The sequence below is a fragment of the Trachemys scripta genome, chromosome 7, assembly GCF_013100865.1.
Source record: "Trachemys scripta elegans isolate TJP31775 chromosome 7, CAS_Tse_1.0, whole genome shotgun sequence".
Lineage (NCBI taxonomy): Eukaryota > Metazoa > Chordata > Testudines > Emydidae > Trachemys > Trachemys scripta.
Window position 1 is genome coordinate 45,848,088 of NC_048304.1, and position 17,872 is coordinate 45,865,959.

Sequence of the window (17,872 nt, forward strand, 5' to 3'; positions counted from 1 at the left end):
AATAGCTTTGTTTACAAAGAAAATGTCAAAGTTTACAAATTCAAATTACGTACACATCTCTAATATCTGTGCTCCCCACTAGCTGGCAGAGCCCTCGTTCAAAAGAAGTAGAAGGGAAAATAAAAACTCACAGCTCTAGTTGTTTTGAAACGGCCCAGTGATTTTCTGTCCACAAAGGCGGCTGCTGGTGGGAATAACATTGGCACCTCCAAACCTGCCGTTTTCGCTGTTGCCAGGTCTTGCGATTTGTTTTAGCAGGAGAGGTATGATAGAGGGAGTGTATCTTTCCTCCATGCAGCCCCAGCTCCTGGAGGCATTTTTCCTTATTTCCCCTCAGAATCTGCTCTGGCGCAGGACCACTAACGCCTCGCGCTTGTACCCCCATTTCCCGCCCTTTTCGTTCCCCTCTGCGGGTACCGTGCGGCCCCGGGACCAGGGAGCGCAGGAAGGCAAGGGAGGTGTCTGCGCATGCGCGCGATGTGGAAGCGGGGGGGCGGCGGCAGTAGCGCCAGTCCTTCGGCGACGACGACGCCAGTGAGGAGGCTGGAGCTCATCAGAGTGACCTGAGGGAGGGAAGTGGGGACCCCTACAGCCGAGGGGCTGGACTGTGAGAAGCCGAGAGCCGCCGGTACCATCCCCGTCACCGGGGGCCATTCGCAGCTCCGTGCTGGGTGCTGCCGAGCGCTGAGGGATCCGGCACCTGCCGCGGCGGCTACCCGGGGACTGGTCCCCCTCCCCCCCGCACCTGCGCCTGGCCCGAGTGAGAGCGAGGAGGAGACGTTGCCGTGCTCAGGGGGCTGTGCGGAGCAGCGGCCCCGCTGTCAGCTGGGGAAACCGCCTCCGCTCCATGAGCAGGGCTCGGCTGCTGCGCTCCGTGAGGGGGGAACCGCGGCCGCCGCCGGCACCAGCATGTGGACCCCGACCGAGGAGGAGAAATACGGCGTGGGTAGGTGCCGAGCCCCCTCTTCCCTTCCTACTGGTAGCACGGCGACCCCCTTTTACCGCCTCAGCGGGCTGGGGAGCTGCCCCCCTCCGCACTGGGTGTGGGTCTGTATCCCGAGCTGACCTCTCGTGGTCCGGGGGTGGTGATGGGGCTGCCCGTTCTCTGAGCAGCCCCGGCTCTTGTGCCGCGGGCGGGCGTTGTACAACGAACCCAAACTTGCTGTAGCGGGAAGGGTCGTGGTGGGCCGGGGGTGGAGGGATGCGGGGGTGGGGCTGTTGCTGCTGGATGGCAGCGGTCGTCTCTCCGCCTTTTGAAAACAGTAACGTGTGCAGCAATGTTCGCATCCCACTGTTCCCAACTGCACCACAGGCCTGAGCATCCCCCAGCCCCCATCGCCTTGCAGGTACAGTAGGGAACGAAGGGGGCCATGTTATGGGACTGGCCCCATCTCCCATGTGCGTTGAAGGGCTGCCCGCTAAAAATAAGATAAACATCATGAGGTTTGTGTGGGGGGTGAAACATCTGCTTGGGGACTTTAGTCCTTTCGGATTTTTGAACCTGGAGTCCAGTGTTTATGTTAATTGGAAATCCAATTGAACTGTGCTTGCTTGGTGTGTGTGTGTGTGTGTTTCTTTTTGAGGCGGTAAGGGAGTGGAAGGAGAGGAGTAGGCTTCCAGGGTCTACTTATAGGTTCTCTTTGCGGAAATAATCAGTAAACGAGTGTCTCAACCTTAATCTACTTATCTGTTATTCCTTTTTCTCTCTATTTTAATCTGTGGTCTGTGCTCTTGTTTATATGGTTGAGTTTAGAGAAAGGGAATGATTGTGATGGCATGTCATTAGGGGGCGCCAGCGATGCACCTGCTCTGAGTGCTGGTATTCTTCCAGGAAAAGAGACACAAGATGTAACATATAGATAAATGTTAAAACCTGGTACTGTACTAAACCCTGGCTATGATATTGAAAGCTGATGAGCATTTTTGGATTCTGGCAGCCGTCTACACTAGTAACCCAGCGCTGCTGGAAAAACCAAAACGACCCCCCCAACCCTTTAATGGTGAAACTAAGTAGTATGGTGTTATGTATAATATGAAGGGGGTATATATATTTAGGTGACCGTTTCCTCCATTTCAGAATTTGTAAAAAATTCACATCTTGTGTAATATCACTGAAAATGATGGAAAAATACATTATACTTTCTGCTAACATTGATTATTTTCCTGGGTATTAATAGTAGATGTGGTTTTGATCAGATGCCATAATGCCCATGTAGTAACAAATACTTGTAATAGTCAACATTCATTATTTTTTTACAAACATGTCTTGTTCCTTGTAAACTTGGTATATGTTAAATACTTTTTATCAACACTCGATATTTTATGGTGAAAATTGGTATCTCTAGGATGTGGGAAAACCTTACCTTCTGAAGTGACAGTTTACTTCTGCTCAATTATAAAATTAAAATGTTAATGATTTAGAGCAATTGTTGAGGGGTGTAGAGAACCAGTAAATGACAAAGTATTCTCAATTAATTTGTTGTGTTATGCAGCTGTGTAGTAGTTTTATTACAGCTTGATTTATACATGTGGTAAAAACAAATTTTATTTACTTAGAACAAGCATCATAGAACTTATTAATGTATAGACACATAAGGAATGCAGTTTTATATGAAATGCAATTAAATGTGGTGTATGTTACTAGCAGAGATGCATGTATTAAATATAAAAACCTATAATAATACATGTAATAACGCTGTAAATTTACTACTACTACTACCGATTTAATTAAAAACCCAGGGGAAAATTCAGTTTAGGTACCTGCAGCACTGTTGTTACCACAATGTGTATACTGTGTAAAATACACATTTTAACCTCTCAGAAGAGCCTATATTGTAACCAGTAATATTATATATGGTTTTTGTGTTGAGAACCTGAGGTAAATCTTCTGATATGTTTAACTTCATATTAGCAACCTTAATATTGTATTAAAGTAAGCTTTTTGTATTTTAAGTTTATACATCTCTACCCCGATATAATGCGACCCAATATAACATGAATTTCGGATATAACGCGGTAAAGCAGTGCTCTGGGGGGGGCGGGGCTGCGCAATCCGGCGGATCAAAGCAAGTTCAATATAACGTGGTTTCACCTATAACATGGCAAGATTTTTTGGCTCCCGAGGACAGCATTATATCGGGGTAGAGGTGTGTATAAAAAATTGTATACCGGGGTACCATGTTTGTTTGTTAGTTTGTTGGTGTTTTTCGGGTAACTGTTTAACTTTGCTTTAAATTGACTGTAGATGCAGGAAAATCCCAGCTGCAGAACTATGAAGTTCAACAATGTGGCAATAATGTAACTAAAACCTTTTTTTACTCTGATGTGAAAGTGAATTTTAATCATTTTCTAGAATTCTCATTCCATCCCATTTATAAACGGATTCTTCCTCACTGTGGACTAACAGCACATGAAGTTTGATGGTTTTAATATTGTCTCTTTTGAGTGTTGTACGTAGTCATGGTGATCTTTGAAAAAAAAAGACTATTCTGCCTTCTTAACTCAAAAGTAACTGTATTGACTTTGCTTAAGCTGAGGCAGAGAGGGATCACTCTTGGGCTCTAAACAAGCCTGGAAAAGTCAACTTAAAGTGAGAAATGAGTAAGTGACAACAAGGGGGATATAATGAAAGTTTCTGGAGTCTTGGACATCTTCCTGTAACACCTTGTGACAGGGTTGGGCTAGATGCCTACAGGAGAGAGATCATTTTGAGTACCACTACTAAAAGCCCCTCCCTCAGCCTAGGGAGGGGCTACTAAACCCAGAACCCAAATGAGTTCGGGGGACAACAAATGCAATAACAGGAACAGTCGTGGGGGTCAAAGGGCCAAAACTAGGGAACCAGAAGGGACACCGAGGAGAGAGCCCCGGACAGCACCCACTGCTCCTCGAAGGCATCGAGAGAGCCGGCGGATGCTGCCCAGAGGAACTCTGCCCGGATATGTGAACAGATAAATGAACAAAAAACAGCCCCACCATCGCAGGGCCCCCCCCCCGCCAACCTCCTCTCCCTGGTGTTACGAAAGGCCACCTTGGCCATGGCCAGGAGGAGGTTGTCAAGGTGGTCCTGCAACTTTGTGGGGCCTTGAATCGGGTGTGCGTAAATAAACAAGTGCGGGGAAAAGTGCAGCCAGAACCTCAATAAAAGGTTCTGGAGGAGCTGGAATAGAGGCTGCAGCCTGGTGCACTGAAGATACACGTGCACCAGGGTCTCCCTCACGCCACAAAAGGGACAGGTTTCAGGGACAGAGGTGAACTGCGCCAAGTACACATCCATGCTCATGGCTCCATAGAGGAGCCACCAGCTGATATCCCTGGCAAGCCGCGGGTCTAAGATGGAATATAAACTGGCCCACTGGGGTTCCCCACGCTCCACTGCTGGTAAAAGGTCCCGCCACTTGGTATCAGGGAGGGACACGAAGGTGGGGTAATGAAGTGTGTGCAGCACGAGCGCCTATAGATGGTCCCTTGGCACGGTTTGGAAACGAACCGGCTGCAATTCACGCAGCCGGCTCGAGGTATGAGGAGGGGGAGGCTGGGAAGGCTCACAGGGCAGGGGGCCGATGGAAAGATCTGGAGGGCCTGGAATGAAGGGTGGGCAGGGTGCACCCTCTCGCAGGACCCGCTCGAGGGAAAACCGAGCCATGGGAGGCAGGGCTGCCTCCACCTCCTGGAATACATGCCAGGGGGTCGTAAGAGTGGAAAGCCCCATGCGCCGACCGAGCGCCTGGGGATCCACCCAACCCCCCAGGGTGTAGTCCAGGAGGTCTCCGATTTTGGTGACTCCTGCCAGGACCAACCTCCGACACACCAAAGGGGACTCCACCACCTGCACACGAAGATAGGGATTGTGTAGCAGGGGCTCTGCGAGGAGATCTGCCCACTCAGTGGCCACAAAGGACCTGGTTGCTGAAACCAGCCTCCAGGCCCAGAGGAGGTCCTGGTAGAAGACCGGCAGCTTGGAGAGATCTCGTGGAAGACCTCTCAGATGAAGAAAAAGGAGCTGCCGGTCATATCGGAGCCCACGGAGGTGGCGGAGGAAGGCGTGTGCCAATATGCTCCACGCCGAGCCACCTGCACTATAAAGGAGTCTCTGCAGGGCCAGGAGGCAGAAGACATGGACCTGCGTGGGCATACACGTCAGGCCCTGTCCTCCCTCCTCCAGGGGAAGATAGAGAACCCCTGCAGAGACCCAGTGCAGTCCTGGCCAAAAAATACCCAGAACCAACCTCTGGAGATTGGCCAGGAACCCCGGGGGCAGGCACAGGGTGTTGAGTCAGTACCAGAGCATGGACAGGACCAGTTGGTTGAGCACCAGTGCTCTCCCCTGGAGGGAGAGGCACCGGAGCAGTCCTGTCCAGCTCCACAACCGCCCAGTCACCCTGCCCTCTAAACCATGCCAATTTTCCTGTGGAGATGGATGCGTGGCAGAAAAATAAATGCCAAGATAGAGCAGTGGACCCACACTCCACCGGATGGATTGAAGCGCGGGTAGGAGGGGGCTCGCCTGCCACCCGGCCCCGACCACCAGGCCAGAGCTCTTGACCCAGTTGATCTGGGCGGAGGAGGCTGCTGAATAAATAGCTTGACAAGCCTCCATCCACACCAGGTTGTCCGGGTCCTGGACCATGAGGAGCACGTCGTCGGCATATGCTGCCAGGATCAGCCGCACCTCCGGCTCACGGAGCTCCAACCCCGTCAACCTCTTGCGAAGGAGATGAAGGAAGGGCTCAATGGCCAGAGTGTACAGCTGACCCGACAGCGGGCAGCCTTGACGCACTCCTCGCCCAAAGCTGACAGGTGCACTCAGGGTCCAGTTGAGCTTGACCAAACACTCTGCGGAGGTGTAGAGCACCTGGAGAAACCCCACAAACCAGGGTCCGAAGCCAAATGCCCGCAGAGTGCCCAGGAGATACCCATGGTCCATCCAGTCGAACACCTTCTCCTGATCCAGGGACAGGAGGGCGAATGACAGACCATCCCTACACCCAGGCTCCAAGAGATCCCAGACCAGATAGAGATTATCGAAGATGGTACGGCCTGGGACGGTGTAGGTCTGATCTAGATGGACCACGTCCGCCAGCACGGACCGTAGCCGCAGCGATATGGCCTTCGCCATGACCGTATAGTCTGCGCTGAGGAGCGAGATGGGGACGCCAATTCCAGAGATCGCGGAGGTCCCCGTTCTTCGGCAGCAAGGCAAGCACTGCTTGCCTGCACGACAGAGAGAGGACCCCGCTCTCCAAAGCCTCAGCCCAGACAGTGGCAAGGTCCAGGCCGAGGACGTCCCAGAACACGCGGTAGAACTCCACGGTCAGCCCGTCAATGCCCAGAGATTTGTTGGTGGGCATGAGACGGAGGGCTTCTGAGAACTCTGCCAGAGTGAGAGGCAGCTCCAGACGGTCCCGGTCGCCTGTGCTGAGCGTCGGGAGTCCATCCCAAAGCACTCGGCAGGCATTGGCATCGTTGGATCTGGGAAGAAAAGGCCAGCATAGAAGGCCCTGGCCCTCTCGCGCATCTCCACCGGATCCGTGAGGGTGTGCCATCCTCCGCCAAAAGGCAGAGGATATGCTTTTTCGCTCCCCTCTTCTTCTCCAGGGCGTAGAAGAAGCAGGAGCCGTGATCCATCTCCCGTAGGAGACGGATGTGGGATTGAACAAAGGCGCCCCAGACCCGAAGATCGTCAAGGGCCCGAAGCTCTTCCCGCTTCTCCCGGTACGCTCCACAGAAGGGTGGATCACCGGGGCTGGCGGCCAGATGTCTCTCCAGCTCTAAAATCTCCTGCTCCAACTGCTCTATCACCAAATCCCTCCGCCGTCTGGCGCCCCAGATGTGGCTACGGCAGAAGAGCTGGGCACGCACCTTCCCCACGTCCCACCACCGCTGTGCTGAGGGAAAGGCATGCCTTTGTTCCCGGCAGGCCAGCCAGAAATCCCACATCCTGTAGTAGATGGTTATTGAAATGCCAATAGGCCGGCCCCAGCCTCTTCAAAGAAAGAGAGGCTGTCATGGCCACCAAATGGTATTCTGAGAACGGGGCTGGCCGAATGCTGGAAGAGTGGGCTGTGAAAGATGACAGCAAGAAAAATAAATGCGATCCAACCGGGAGTGGCTCGTTGTTCCTCCACCGGGACATAAGTGAACGTAGAGTTGTCATCCAGGTGGTGGTTGCGCCAGACGTCCACCAGGGAGTAATGAGCTATGATCTCCCTGAGGACATCTGTGGCAGCCGGGCTCGGCTCGGTCCCCATGCAATCCCACTCCACGAGGGTGCAGTTGAAATCTCCGCCCAGGACCAGGCACTCGCAAGGATCTAAAGAACCGAGGAGGGCGGATGCCTGCCGGACGTCGGGGCATAGACATTGAGAAGATGCAGCATCAGCCCTTCCACCTGAGCTTGGAGGTGCAGCAGGCGACCCAGCATGACCTCGGTAATCCCCAGTACCTCGGGCTGTAAGTGTGGGGAGAACAGGTCACCTCCCCAGCCTGACAGACCGAAAGGTAGCTGAAGTAGACCCTGTCCCCCCACTTCAGCCGCCAGCTCGCTTTGGTGGCAAGGTCCGTGTGGATCTCCTGCAGGAAAATAACTGAGTACCCCCCATCCTGAAGAAAGGAGAGCACCTGGCACCTGTGGAGATCCAGCCTAAAGCCCCAGGTGTTTAAAGTGGCAAAGATGGATGGCGACATAAGGAGGGCTGATCCTCGTGGACAGGGGCACTAGCGGTTCCCATTGGGCCTTGCAGCAAACCGTGACCGACTCCAAAAGCCATCAGGGCATCACAGAAGCTGCGGGTCCGCTGGGAAAAAGCAGCGTCCGTCTTCCCGGTCCCTTTGCCCTTCCCCCAAAATGTCCCTCACGGTCTGGAGAACAAGATGGAAATTGCCCCAACGCTGAAGAGCGAGATGCACTCTGTTCGTGGAGCCACGAGTGGCCTCCAAGAAACAGCTCATCTCGTTCCCCTGCGCAGCAGGGACCAGGGTCATGGATCCCGGGGCATTCTCTGATTGAACCCGCCTGCCAGCCCTGTGGCCTATCGAGACGGACAAGCAGGGATCAGATCCCTGCCGCGGCACCTGTCCCTCCGGTGCCATGCCACGCCACCCGACTTGGCCCTAGGGATGTTGGCAGAGGGTGAACCAGGAGAGGGAAAAAGAAAACCCGCCTCCCCAGGGCCCTCGTTTAAAAAAAAAAAAAAAAGGGGGGGGGAGAGGGGGGGACGACAACCCTAGGGGCAGCAGCAACAGGAGGAGGGAAGGAATAAAGATTAAGAACAGGAACAGGGGCTGGAACGGGGTCAGGGCAGGAAACGGGGACAAAATCAAGGGCCCGAGTGGCAGAGCCACCGAGACACGGTGCCTCGACCCGGCCCGATGGTCAAAGGGGCAGCAAGGGATTGGGGCATTTCTGCAGTGCTAGGCTCAGGTGCCTCACCAACCGAGGCACCCATGATTACAGCACTGGGGGGTGACGAGGGCTGCCGCCCCGCCTCCTAGGGAAGGGCACTTGCAGGCTCAGAGCCCAGCCACTCGGTGTCAGCTGTTGCCTCACTCGGCATGGCAGCATCAGCTGGATTACCAGTCACGGCCGGGCAGATGGTCAGATCCTAGGGCGTTGCAGTGGCCAAAACGGGCCACTGCCTGAGGTGGGGGGAAGGGGGCAACGGCAGATTACAAATGCTCTGACCGAGGCCCCCTAGCACGGGGGGGCGTCCATCCGCTCGGTGGTAGGGGTCAAGCCTAGGGCCTCGATCTCATCAAAAATAGAGGCAAAATCCCCACCCGCCTCTACGGGGTCCCCCTCGACAGCAGCCGGGGTAGTAGCCACTTCAGCGCCTACAGGGGGCACAGATGGCAAAGCGATAGGGGGGACACTTTCATAACCTCCTCAGGGAGGGACTCCATAAGAGAGGTGGTACTACCCGCCTCCGCAGCTGCAGCGACCTCGGCCGACTCCAATTGGTGAACATCAGCAGGGGAGTCAATGGAAAACACCCAGCGCCAGTAAATTCCTTCATAGTTTTACAGAGGGTTCCTTCCCCCTTGCCAACAAGAGAGGGGTGCTGGGCCCGTGCACCCCACTTATGGCGCCTCCTTTGCACGAGCTCTCAGCTCCCCAAAGAAGGGGGCTGGCCAGCCGGATCAGAGCCGGGGAGTGAGGGCGATGATGGGAGGGTAAGGAAAGACGAGGGCAGGACAGCAGGGGAAGGGACAGACTCCCCCTGAGGCAAGCCCCGCTTGATTCCAGCTACCGGCCCTGCCACCCTCTCCTCCATGGGCCCTGGTCTACTACCCACCACAGCGGCGGGGCCCGCATGCTCATCTGGGCACTTCGCGGGGGCCGAGACCTGAGCGGAGTTGACAGTGGTCACGGATGGAGGAGGGGCAAGCCCAGGCACTGGGCGATCAGGGCCACCAGCAATGGTAGAGCTGACGCCCTTCCGGGTAACGGGGGTCCCAGATGCCCCTCCGAGCTGGGCCAGGGGGCAGTCCTGCCAGATGTGCCCTGCTCCCTGGCAGAGAAAGTACCAGGCCTCCCCTGAAGAATAGTAAACCTGGTACTGAGCCCCTCGATGGGGCCTCAGAAAGGACCCCTCCAAAGCCTCCCTATCACATGCCGCCAGCAGCACTTGAACCTGCACCTGCCGGCAGAACGACAAAACGTGGCAGAGGGTGGGGTCCTTACAGCCCTAAGGAAGGGGGTTGAGGACGGACAGGGGCTTCCCCAGGATGGAGAGGAATGGCAAAAGGGCGGCATTGGAGAGGAAGGGAGGAACAGAGGAGAACACCACCCGTACGCCCAGGTCCTCCAAAGGCTCAAGAGGGACATGAATGCCCCCCCCCACCGCCAATCCCCTCTCCACCGCCTCCTGGGCAGTGGCCTCCGATGCCTGGAAGAACACTACCTTCTCAAACATCTTAGAGGCCACCACCACGGCCGTGGGCCCCACCACATGTGTGGGCGTTGCCCCACGAAGAAACCTCCGTGCCGAGGCCGACACCAGGAGGCAATGCACCTTGTCTCCCTGGTGAGGGTGGGAAAGGGGCCCCGGCTGCTGGGAATGGTATTCTGGGAGGCGGCTGGGGCAGACGGCGAGGCGGCGAGTGGAGGGGTCGCGTCTACCTGGGCGTATGCCTTGGGGTTCGAGGGAGCGGCACCTCCAGGGCTGGTGGAGGGAACAATGGGTCGGGGGGAAAAAGGGGGGCTGCGGCCGTTAATGGGGCCGCAGTGGGAGAAGGAACCACTGCCACGGGAGGTTTCGCCTTCCGGGCAGGGCCCTTGCCCTTCTTCGTGCCCCGACCCTTCCCACCGGCCGAGGGAGTGGTCTCAGAGGTGGAGGCGGCAGAGGTCGCGGCAGCAACAACGGAAGGAAGGGGAGGGGAGAACGGCTACCATCCCCCCCCTGCTAAGCTGAAAGCAGGGCAGGAGGGCACCAGCAGAAAGGGGCAGAGGAAAAACAAGGAACACAACTCCCAGCACAAGATGAAAGAAACCGGCTCCCCCGGCTGCACTAAGGAAAGGAAGGGAAAACTAAGATATCATAGGGAAGTGTGCATCAGTGAAGGGATTAATGAAAAAAAGGGGCGGGGTGGAAATCTCAAGCGCCGACAGCAGAACGTGGGCACACAGGCAATGAGAGCAGACCGGAAGGGGGAAGCAAGAAGCAAGGGGATGGAATGAAGGAGAGGGTCAGATCAGGTATGCCTCAGGAGTGGAGCAAAAAACAGTGGATTCAAAAACAACCAAACCTAAAAGGGGGAAATGGGGCTGGCAACCACGCCTGTACCGCGGGACAAGGGCAGGGCAAACAAACTAACCAAGGACCGAAAAACAGAACAAGGCAAAACAGCAAACAGGGTGGCTAGAAAGGGGACAGGCGGGGCAGGCAGCAAAGGGAAAGGGGGCAAACAGCTGCAAGAACAGGGCAATGGGCGAAGCGGAGGGGAAGGGAGCCCACCGGCCAAATGCAGCACGGGGCGGGAGGGCAAAGCCAAGGGAGGGGAAAGGAAACACATACCCACGGGTGCCCAAAAAACTAGTGCCTGCTTGCTGCTGCTAATGTCCCAAGATGGGAAAAAGGACAGAGTAAACTGCTGGGCTGGGGAGCGAAAAGCAGAGCCAGATGGTAATTGGATAGGGGGAGGGGGTGGTGGTGGCAGTAGGGGAGCGGACTGAATTGGGGAGGGCTCCACGCCGCTCCCCACTACAACGGTACCCACCACCACAGAAGCAAGGATGTTACAAATCCCCTCCACAAAGCAGGGTTCAGTCATTAAGACCAGAATACAGTCCACCCAACAGAGCAGATGTCACAGGCAAATTGTTGGATAAAGTGTATGAAAGAAATTGAGCAGTGTGCAAAATGTCTAGAGGGTGAAATTGTTAACCTGAGTCTTGATGGGTGGAGCAGTGTCCGCAATGATCCTGTTGTATGTGCTTGTGTGACAACAGAAGAAGGGGAAAATATTCCTTACAGAAACAATTGATAATCAGGAAATGCACACACAACAAAATACTTGCAAGAAGTAGTGGTAAAGGCTATAACAAACTGTGGAAAAAAAATTCAGATGTCTACTATGCAGCTTGGTCACACACAATGCTGCAAATGTATCCAAGATGAGAAGAAATTATTCAGAATAGAGTGAAGAGAGTCCTAAGCTAATAACATATGGTTGCAGTGCTCATTTGATGCACCTCCTAGCCAAAGACTTCAGTGTTCCAGAAATAAAGGCTAATGTTGTTGAAATTGCAAAACACTTCCGTAACAACCACTTTGCAGCAGCTGCTCTGAAAAAAGTGGGAGGAACCAAGCTAACTCTCCCACAAGATGTGAGATGGAACTCAGTAGTGGACTGTTTTGAGCACTACTGGCCTAATCTGATGACAGTTTGTGAACAAAATCGTGAAAAAATAGATGGCACTATCACAGCCAAAGTTCTCAACATTGGGCTTAAGAGAACTGTTGAACACATGCTGAGTACCCTGAAGCCTATTTCTGTAGCCTTGAACAAAATGCAGGGGAAATAGCTGTTTTATTGCTGACGCTGTTCAAATTTGGAAGGAACTGAGTGAGATCTTAAAAAGAGAACTATGCAATGACAGAATTAAATTACAAGCATTAAAAAAACGAATGGGACAAGCACTATCTCCAGCTCATTTTCTTGCAAATATTCTCAATACTTGGTACCAGAGTCAAACCTTAACTGCTGAAGAAGTTGAGTTGGCTATGACATGGACATCCAGCAATCATCTCTCCATAATGCCAACTATAATAAACTTCAGAGCTAAGGGTGAACCATTCAAAAAATATGTTTGCTGATGATGTTTTAAAGAAAGTCACACCAGTGAACTGGTGGAAGTCACGTAAGCACTTGGATTCGGAGACTGTTGAAGTGATAATCTCACTTTTAACAGCAGTAGCTTCTTCTGCCGGTGTAGAAAGACAATTTTTTTCCTTTGGACTAATTAATTCCAAATTGAGAAATCGTTTGGGACCTGAAAAAGCAGGAAAGCTTGTTTTTTCTTTTCCAGATTATGAACAAATAGGAAAATGAAGGTGAAGACGACTGAGTTAGCTGGAGAAGACAATATTTTAAGTTTCTCACGTTGACCTGACTGACAATCGATTTAATTTTTTTTTTAATATTTCATTTAACTATTTTAGTTAAAAACAATTTTAACAAAAACAAACCTGATTTTAAAAAACTTGAACGTTTTACTAAATTCAAAAATTCATATGCTTGTTTTGTTAAAATATTTAAAAAAATCGGGAATACATAACGTTGTTGTTTTAGTTAAATAAAACAATTTAAATGTCTGTCTGGTGATGTTCTTCTCCTAATACAGCATGGCAAGAAAATCCTCCAAATATTAATGATTAACCTGTTGAATTGGAGATCGTTCACCTCCATGACTTCAGAAATCTCTGCTTCAATTACTTTTGGTAAATGAAATAACCAAACAATCATTCATTTTCTGATATAGCCGTAAAACTAATCTGAAAAATTGTCAAAATAAATCACTTTAAAAATGTATATTGTGTACCTTCTAAAAATGAAACTTACATCTATCTCTGAGTTGTGAAGAATATGTATTAAGGTTGTAACAACCAACAAGAATGCACTTTTATGTAGAAATCTATGATTAAATCAAGTCTTCCTGCCTAATGATTTAAATCATGATGGCATTTGTCCTTTTTTTTAAATCATTTTCCTGTATGAGTTCATTTGCCAACATAGTGATTGTCAGGTTTCACCCACATAGTTGTTGGGGCATTTAGTGCACTGGGTGAATACCTCACTATGTTATGATAGGCATCCGTAGGACCCATGGATCTTGAAAGGTATGTTGTGGGGGGAGTTGATCATTGTAGCAGTGGAGATATGTCTACAAGTTTTGTATCTGTTGTCCTGCCAGGATCTGGTGCCTCTTTGAGCTCCCACACACCTTCTGGGTGTGGTGTTCTATCCCATCTAGTGGCACCGAGACCACTTACAGAGAGAGTTAAATGAGTCTGTTCTACAGCCTTAGCTAAGAGCCAGTTGGCTTTTAGCTCATGTTGGTAGAGGCTTATGCAGTAAGCTCCAGAGGTCCCAGGTTTGATCCATCCCACCGCCAACCAGGGTCTATCGGTGTTATGCTTGCTTCTGATGAGCTTCAAGAGGCGGGCATGTTTGAAGGTCAGAAGAGGGTTTTTAGGAAAGATTTCTTTTGGAATGGGGTCCACATCAAGTATGAGTGGTTGTTGTTTGATGATGTTGTATGGGTTCTAGTGTGAGGTGGTAGGTGACAACTGTGGGTGTGCAGTCAGAAGATTTTATTTCTGTATTAAAGCAGGTTCTCTCACCATCCAAATAGCCTGAGAGAATCTGCCTCAGTACAGTAATAAACCCTTTGATAACCCTATCACCCCCTGAGGGAGGTACTCCCCTCACTTTGAAAATTTATGAACTAAACTGTTTGAGGATAATACTGGGTAATGAGAGAAAAATCAAGCGGCATACAGTGGACTTTCACACAAAGTTAGCAGACTGACTTTGCAGATGACATCAGCGAGCTATTTCACATCCATAGAGACAAGCCAAAACAATGGCTGTTTTTGCAAGCCAAAACAAATAATCTCCATTATGTAGATCATTAGATCCTGCCTGAGTCAAAATAGTTAATTCAGCCTGTGCTGAGTGCAGTTTACTGGGTTTTTATCTACAGCTAATCAGGGATTGGAGCGACTTTGGAGATGGGACTGTGGCATAAGACAAATTAAGCTTTTACTTTTTTCTCAAAAGCCATCATATTTTCTCCATGTTTCCTCCTCTTGACAAATTCAAAACTAATATTTCTATTCTACCTCTCAAATGGTCCTTTAGCGTATCTGAGAATTGCCTGCTAGAAAATGTTGAGGGTGATTTCTTTTTTCAATAACATTTTTGAAATGGGGATCTAATAAAATCAAAGAATTAAATCTTTAGCAACACGGTTGTTTCTGACCTGGATTTGTTGCTATTTGAAGAGTTGTAGGTCATGATCAGAGACTGCATTGGTATCATTGGAGGAGTCAATTACAGAATTAACCAAGTGTCTGGAGATCAAAAAGAAATCCACCCAGGTATTGGGTCAAAGTCTGAATGAATATCGGTATGGATATATGAGCCACCAAATATCACATAGTCTTAGGCCTTCAATATGCAATTCCAAGGCTATTCTAGTTTTGGTTGGTTTATGACACTGAGTGTGAGATTTATTCACAAAAGAATCAAGCACTTCATTCATATCCTTAGCAATCACAACAGGAATATGAGGTTCTCCCTATAACTTAGTAAAAAACCTCTGAAAGGTTTCAGGATCAGCGAGGCTTCATGCCTATTAGCAGTAATTAATTCAGATTCATTTATGGTGACTTTAAAAATCTGCCCTGATAGTGTGAAATTGATTTAGACTGTTACTGCCAGCGCTTTATGGAGTAGTATGGCTACCTCTATAGATTTGGATGAGAAGCAGCAAGACACTGCTTTTCCTACCCAGTCACATTCTAATTGAGCAGCCTGATCTGTGATCAAGTGTGCCTGTTGCAAAAGCACTACATTTGCCTTTGCATTTTTTAGTAATGAGTATACTTTGTATCTTTTAATTGTAGTTTAGAGTCTCTACATTCTAGAAAATAAAATTGAGATTCAGGACCATTGGCTATGTTAACAATTTTTGGCATGTGGGACCTTATAAATGAGGGTGATGGAATGTTTGTGTCATTTGTCATCCCACTCACCACATAGAATTCGCCAGGGAGCAGAGTGTCATCTTTGGATGAAATACTTCAGGTGCTTACTCCGCAGACTTTTGGATTACCTTTCCAGATGCTTGCCACTTGCCAGACTTCCAGAGAATAATGTAGGTGCAGAAGCATGGGGGGAGGCATCAGCATTAGGCATTGTCTACACTACTGCGATAAGTTGACCTAAGTTACGCTACTTCAGTTACGTGAATAACATAACTGGAGTCTACTTACCATGGAGTCTACACTGTGCTGCGTCGACGGGGGATGCTCTCCTGTTGACTTACCTTACTCTTCTCGTTCCGATGGAGTACTGGAGTTCACTGGAGAGCACTCTGCTGTCGATTTAGTGGATCTTCACTAGACCTGCTAAATTGACACCAGCTGCATCGATTGCAGCAGCGCCAATCTACTGGTAAATGATATGTGTAGATATGGCCTTAGTTGCAGCCACCTGCAGAAGCTTGATGCAATTCACTGTCGTCATATAGGGCGCAATTTTCCTGGGTAATGTTGGTCTAGAGAGAGGTGGAAAGGGGTGGGAAAGAGTGGGGGTGATAAGGAGGATATAGGAGAGGGTTCTGGAGAGGGAAAGGGAAAAGCACAAAAAGACATTAAACCAAAAACATAAAAGTTGACACATTCCCTAAGTTGACATATTCCAAAGCATGATTGGCTGTTTTCGGTATCTGATATTGGGCATCACAGGCCCACTTTAAAGGTAAATCTGAGTGAAAAATCAAGAATTGTCAAGCACCTAACACTATAAACAAAGCTAAACCAATTGTAAGTTCCAGAGGGTGGGCTGGGCAGGCACACCCATGAAGGCTGGTAGTTTCGCCAAGTACCTACTATTTAAATTAGTTTTTCCAACAGGCATCCTATATTTCTCATACTGCAACAAAGTAAGCACACCTTAAAGAGCTAGAAAGGGATCACATGCACCGCAAACATGACTTTTCTTAATCTGGTATGTCAAGGATTTGCCTGAGTATATTGTACCACCTGAAAGTCCAATCCTTTCTCCAAGTAGTGGGACAGTGGAAACAGGGCAAGTAGGGGATTGCTTTGTAGGGTGAAGTATGATGGCAAACTCTGCTTTCCAGGCCGTTATGGTAGCCACGAAGGTGAACAGGGATATATTCTGAAATACCCTGGCTACCATGGCTTTGGTTGAGCAGACTAGGCTCATTAGCTTGGGCAGTTGAGCAGCTGATCTAAGAGAAGGTCACTCTGAAAATAAACCTGCTGCCAGCAAGTCCTTCAGTTGTTTTGGTTTACCTTGCCACTGGAAATGGTCTTGTTGGCACGCAACTGCTAATCCATTTAAAAAAAATTCTCTCACAGCCTTTGAAAATCCAACCAGTCCGGCAGCGATGGGGCAGTGGTGAAAGTGACATGCAGTAGATATCGCTGCCAGTCCTAGATGTGAACCTGCATGAAGGGCAAGTCAAGGCTTTGCTTACTGTGCATTGACCTGGGGTGACATTGTAGTCCGACAGCATCTTGATCAACTTGGCTGCTCTGTTCAGGGACAGCATAGCCGACCTCAGTCTGAGGAGTCCTGACCAGCTTACCCTGTCTGGAGGGTGTCCCATAATGTGGTCAAAATTCAATCAAGCCTTGAAAAGTTTCCTTTTATTTCAGGGTTGTGACATGGAATGTTTGTACGCTCCTTGAACTCCAAACCAAACTGATCATCTTGTCAGGCAGACTACTCTAGTTGTGTGAGGGTTTGGAAGATATTGTATAGACCAGTGGTCTCCTACCTTTTTATGCCCAGGATCACTTTTTGAATTTAAGGGCAACCCAGGATCTACCCGGCCCCTTCCTCGAGGTCCTGCCCCGCTCACTCCATCTCCCCCCGTCACTCATTCTCCCCCACCCTCACTCACTTTCACTCCTGGGGCAGGGGTTTGGGAGGGGGTGCAGGCTCTGGGCTGGGGCTGAGGGGTTCTCGGTGTGGGAGGGGGCTCCGGGTTGAGCCTGGGCAGGGGGTTGGGGGTGCAGGAGTGGGTGCGGGGTGTGGGCTCTGAGAGAGAGTATGGGTGCAGGAGGGGGCTCTGGGCTAGGGAAGAGTGTTGGGGTGCCGGAGGGGGTATAGGGTGTGGGCTCTGAGAGGGAGTATGGGTGCAGGAGGGGGCTCTGGGCTAGGGAAGAGTGTTGGGGTGCTGACTGAGGAGAATGCTAGATACAAGGTTTTTCTGGAAGGGACGCCTACAAAATAAGCTGTGCATCCCAGGAGTCGGCTTTCCTATCAGCAAGACTCTTGTCTCATTTGGAGATGCTACCCATCAGTATAAATGATAGACTGATGAAGCTCTGCCTGCCCCAAGAGATGGACATTATGCTTCACTGATTAGTACTTACGCACTGACAATGACTAACTGAGAGTAAGGAAAAGTTTTGTTCGAACTAAATGACCTGATCTGATTGACTCCCCACGAAAAGTTGATTATTTTAGATGACTTTAGTGTTCATGTTGACCATAATGATTCTACATGGTGTGGCATAGTGGACAAACGTGGTGTCGGCAAAATGAACCTCAATGGTCTACTTTTGCTGATGATGTGTTGAGCTCCACTGTCTTCCAACTCCCTGACAAA

The 17,872-nt window shown here is 50.3% G+C and overlaps 1 protein-coding gene and 1 long non-coding RNA gene across 3 annotated transcripts in view; one reads left to right on the forward strand and one right to left on the reverse strand.

Annotated features, from left to right (window-relative positions):
* The window catches only part of LOC117880100, a 31,265-nt gene extending 30,735 nt beyond the window's left edge, over positions 1 to 530 (reverse strand). For both annotated transcript variants that reach the window (XR_004646474.1, XR_004646475.1), the window contains exon 1: positions 132 to 530. This is a non-coding gene — a long non-coding RNA (uncharacterized LOC117880100). The remainder of the gene's footprint in view (positions 1 to 131) is intronic.
* A 142-nt stretch (positions 531 to 672) lies between these two features.
* LOC117880099 (dedicator of cytokinesis protein 3-like) overlaps positions 673 to 17,872 on the forward strand; it is a 252,869-nt gene continuing 235,669 nt past the window's right edge. Inside the window, exon 1 of the mRNA XM_034775833.1 lies at positions 673 to 946. Within this exon, the coding sequence (XP_034631724.1) occupies positions 910 to 946 (37 nt within the window). The 5' untranslated portion in view covers positions 673 to 909. The remainder of the gene's footprint in view (positions 947 to 17,872) is intronic.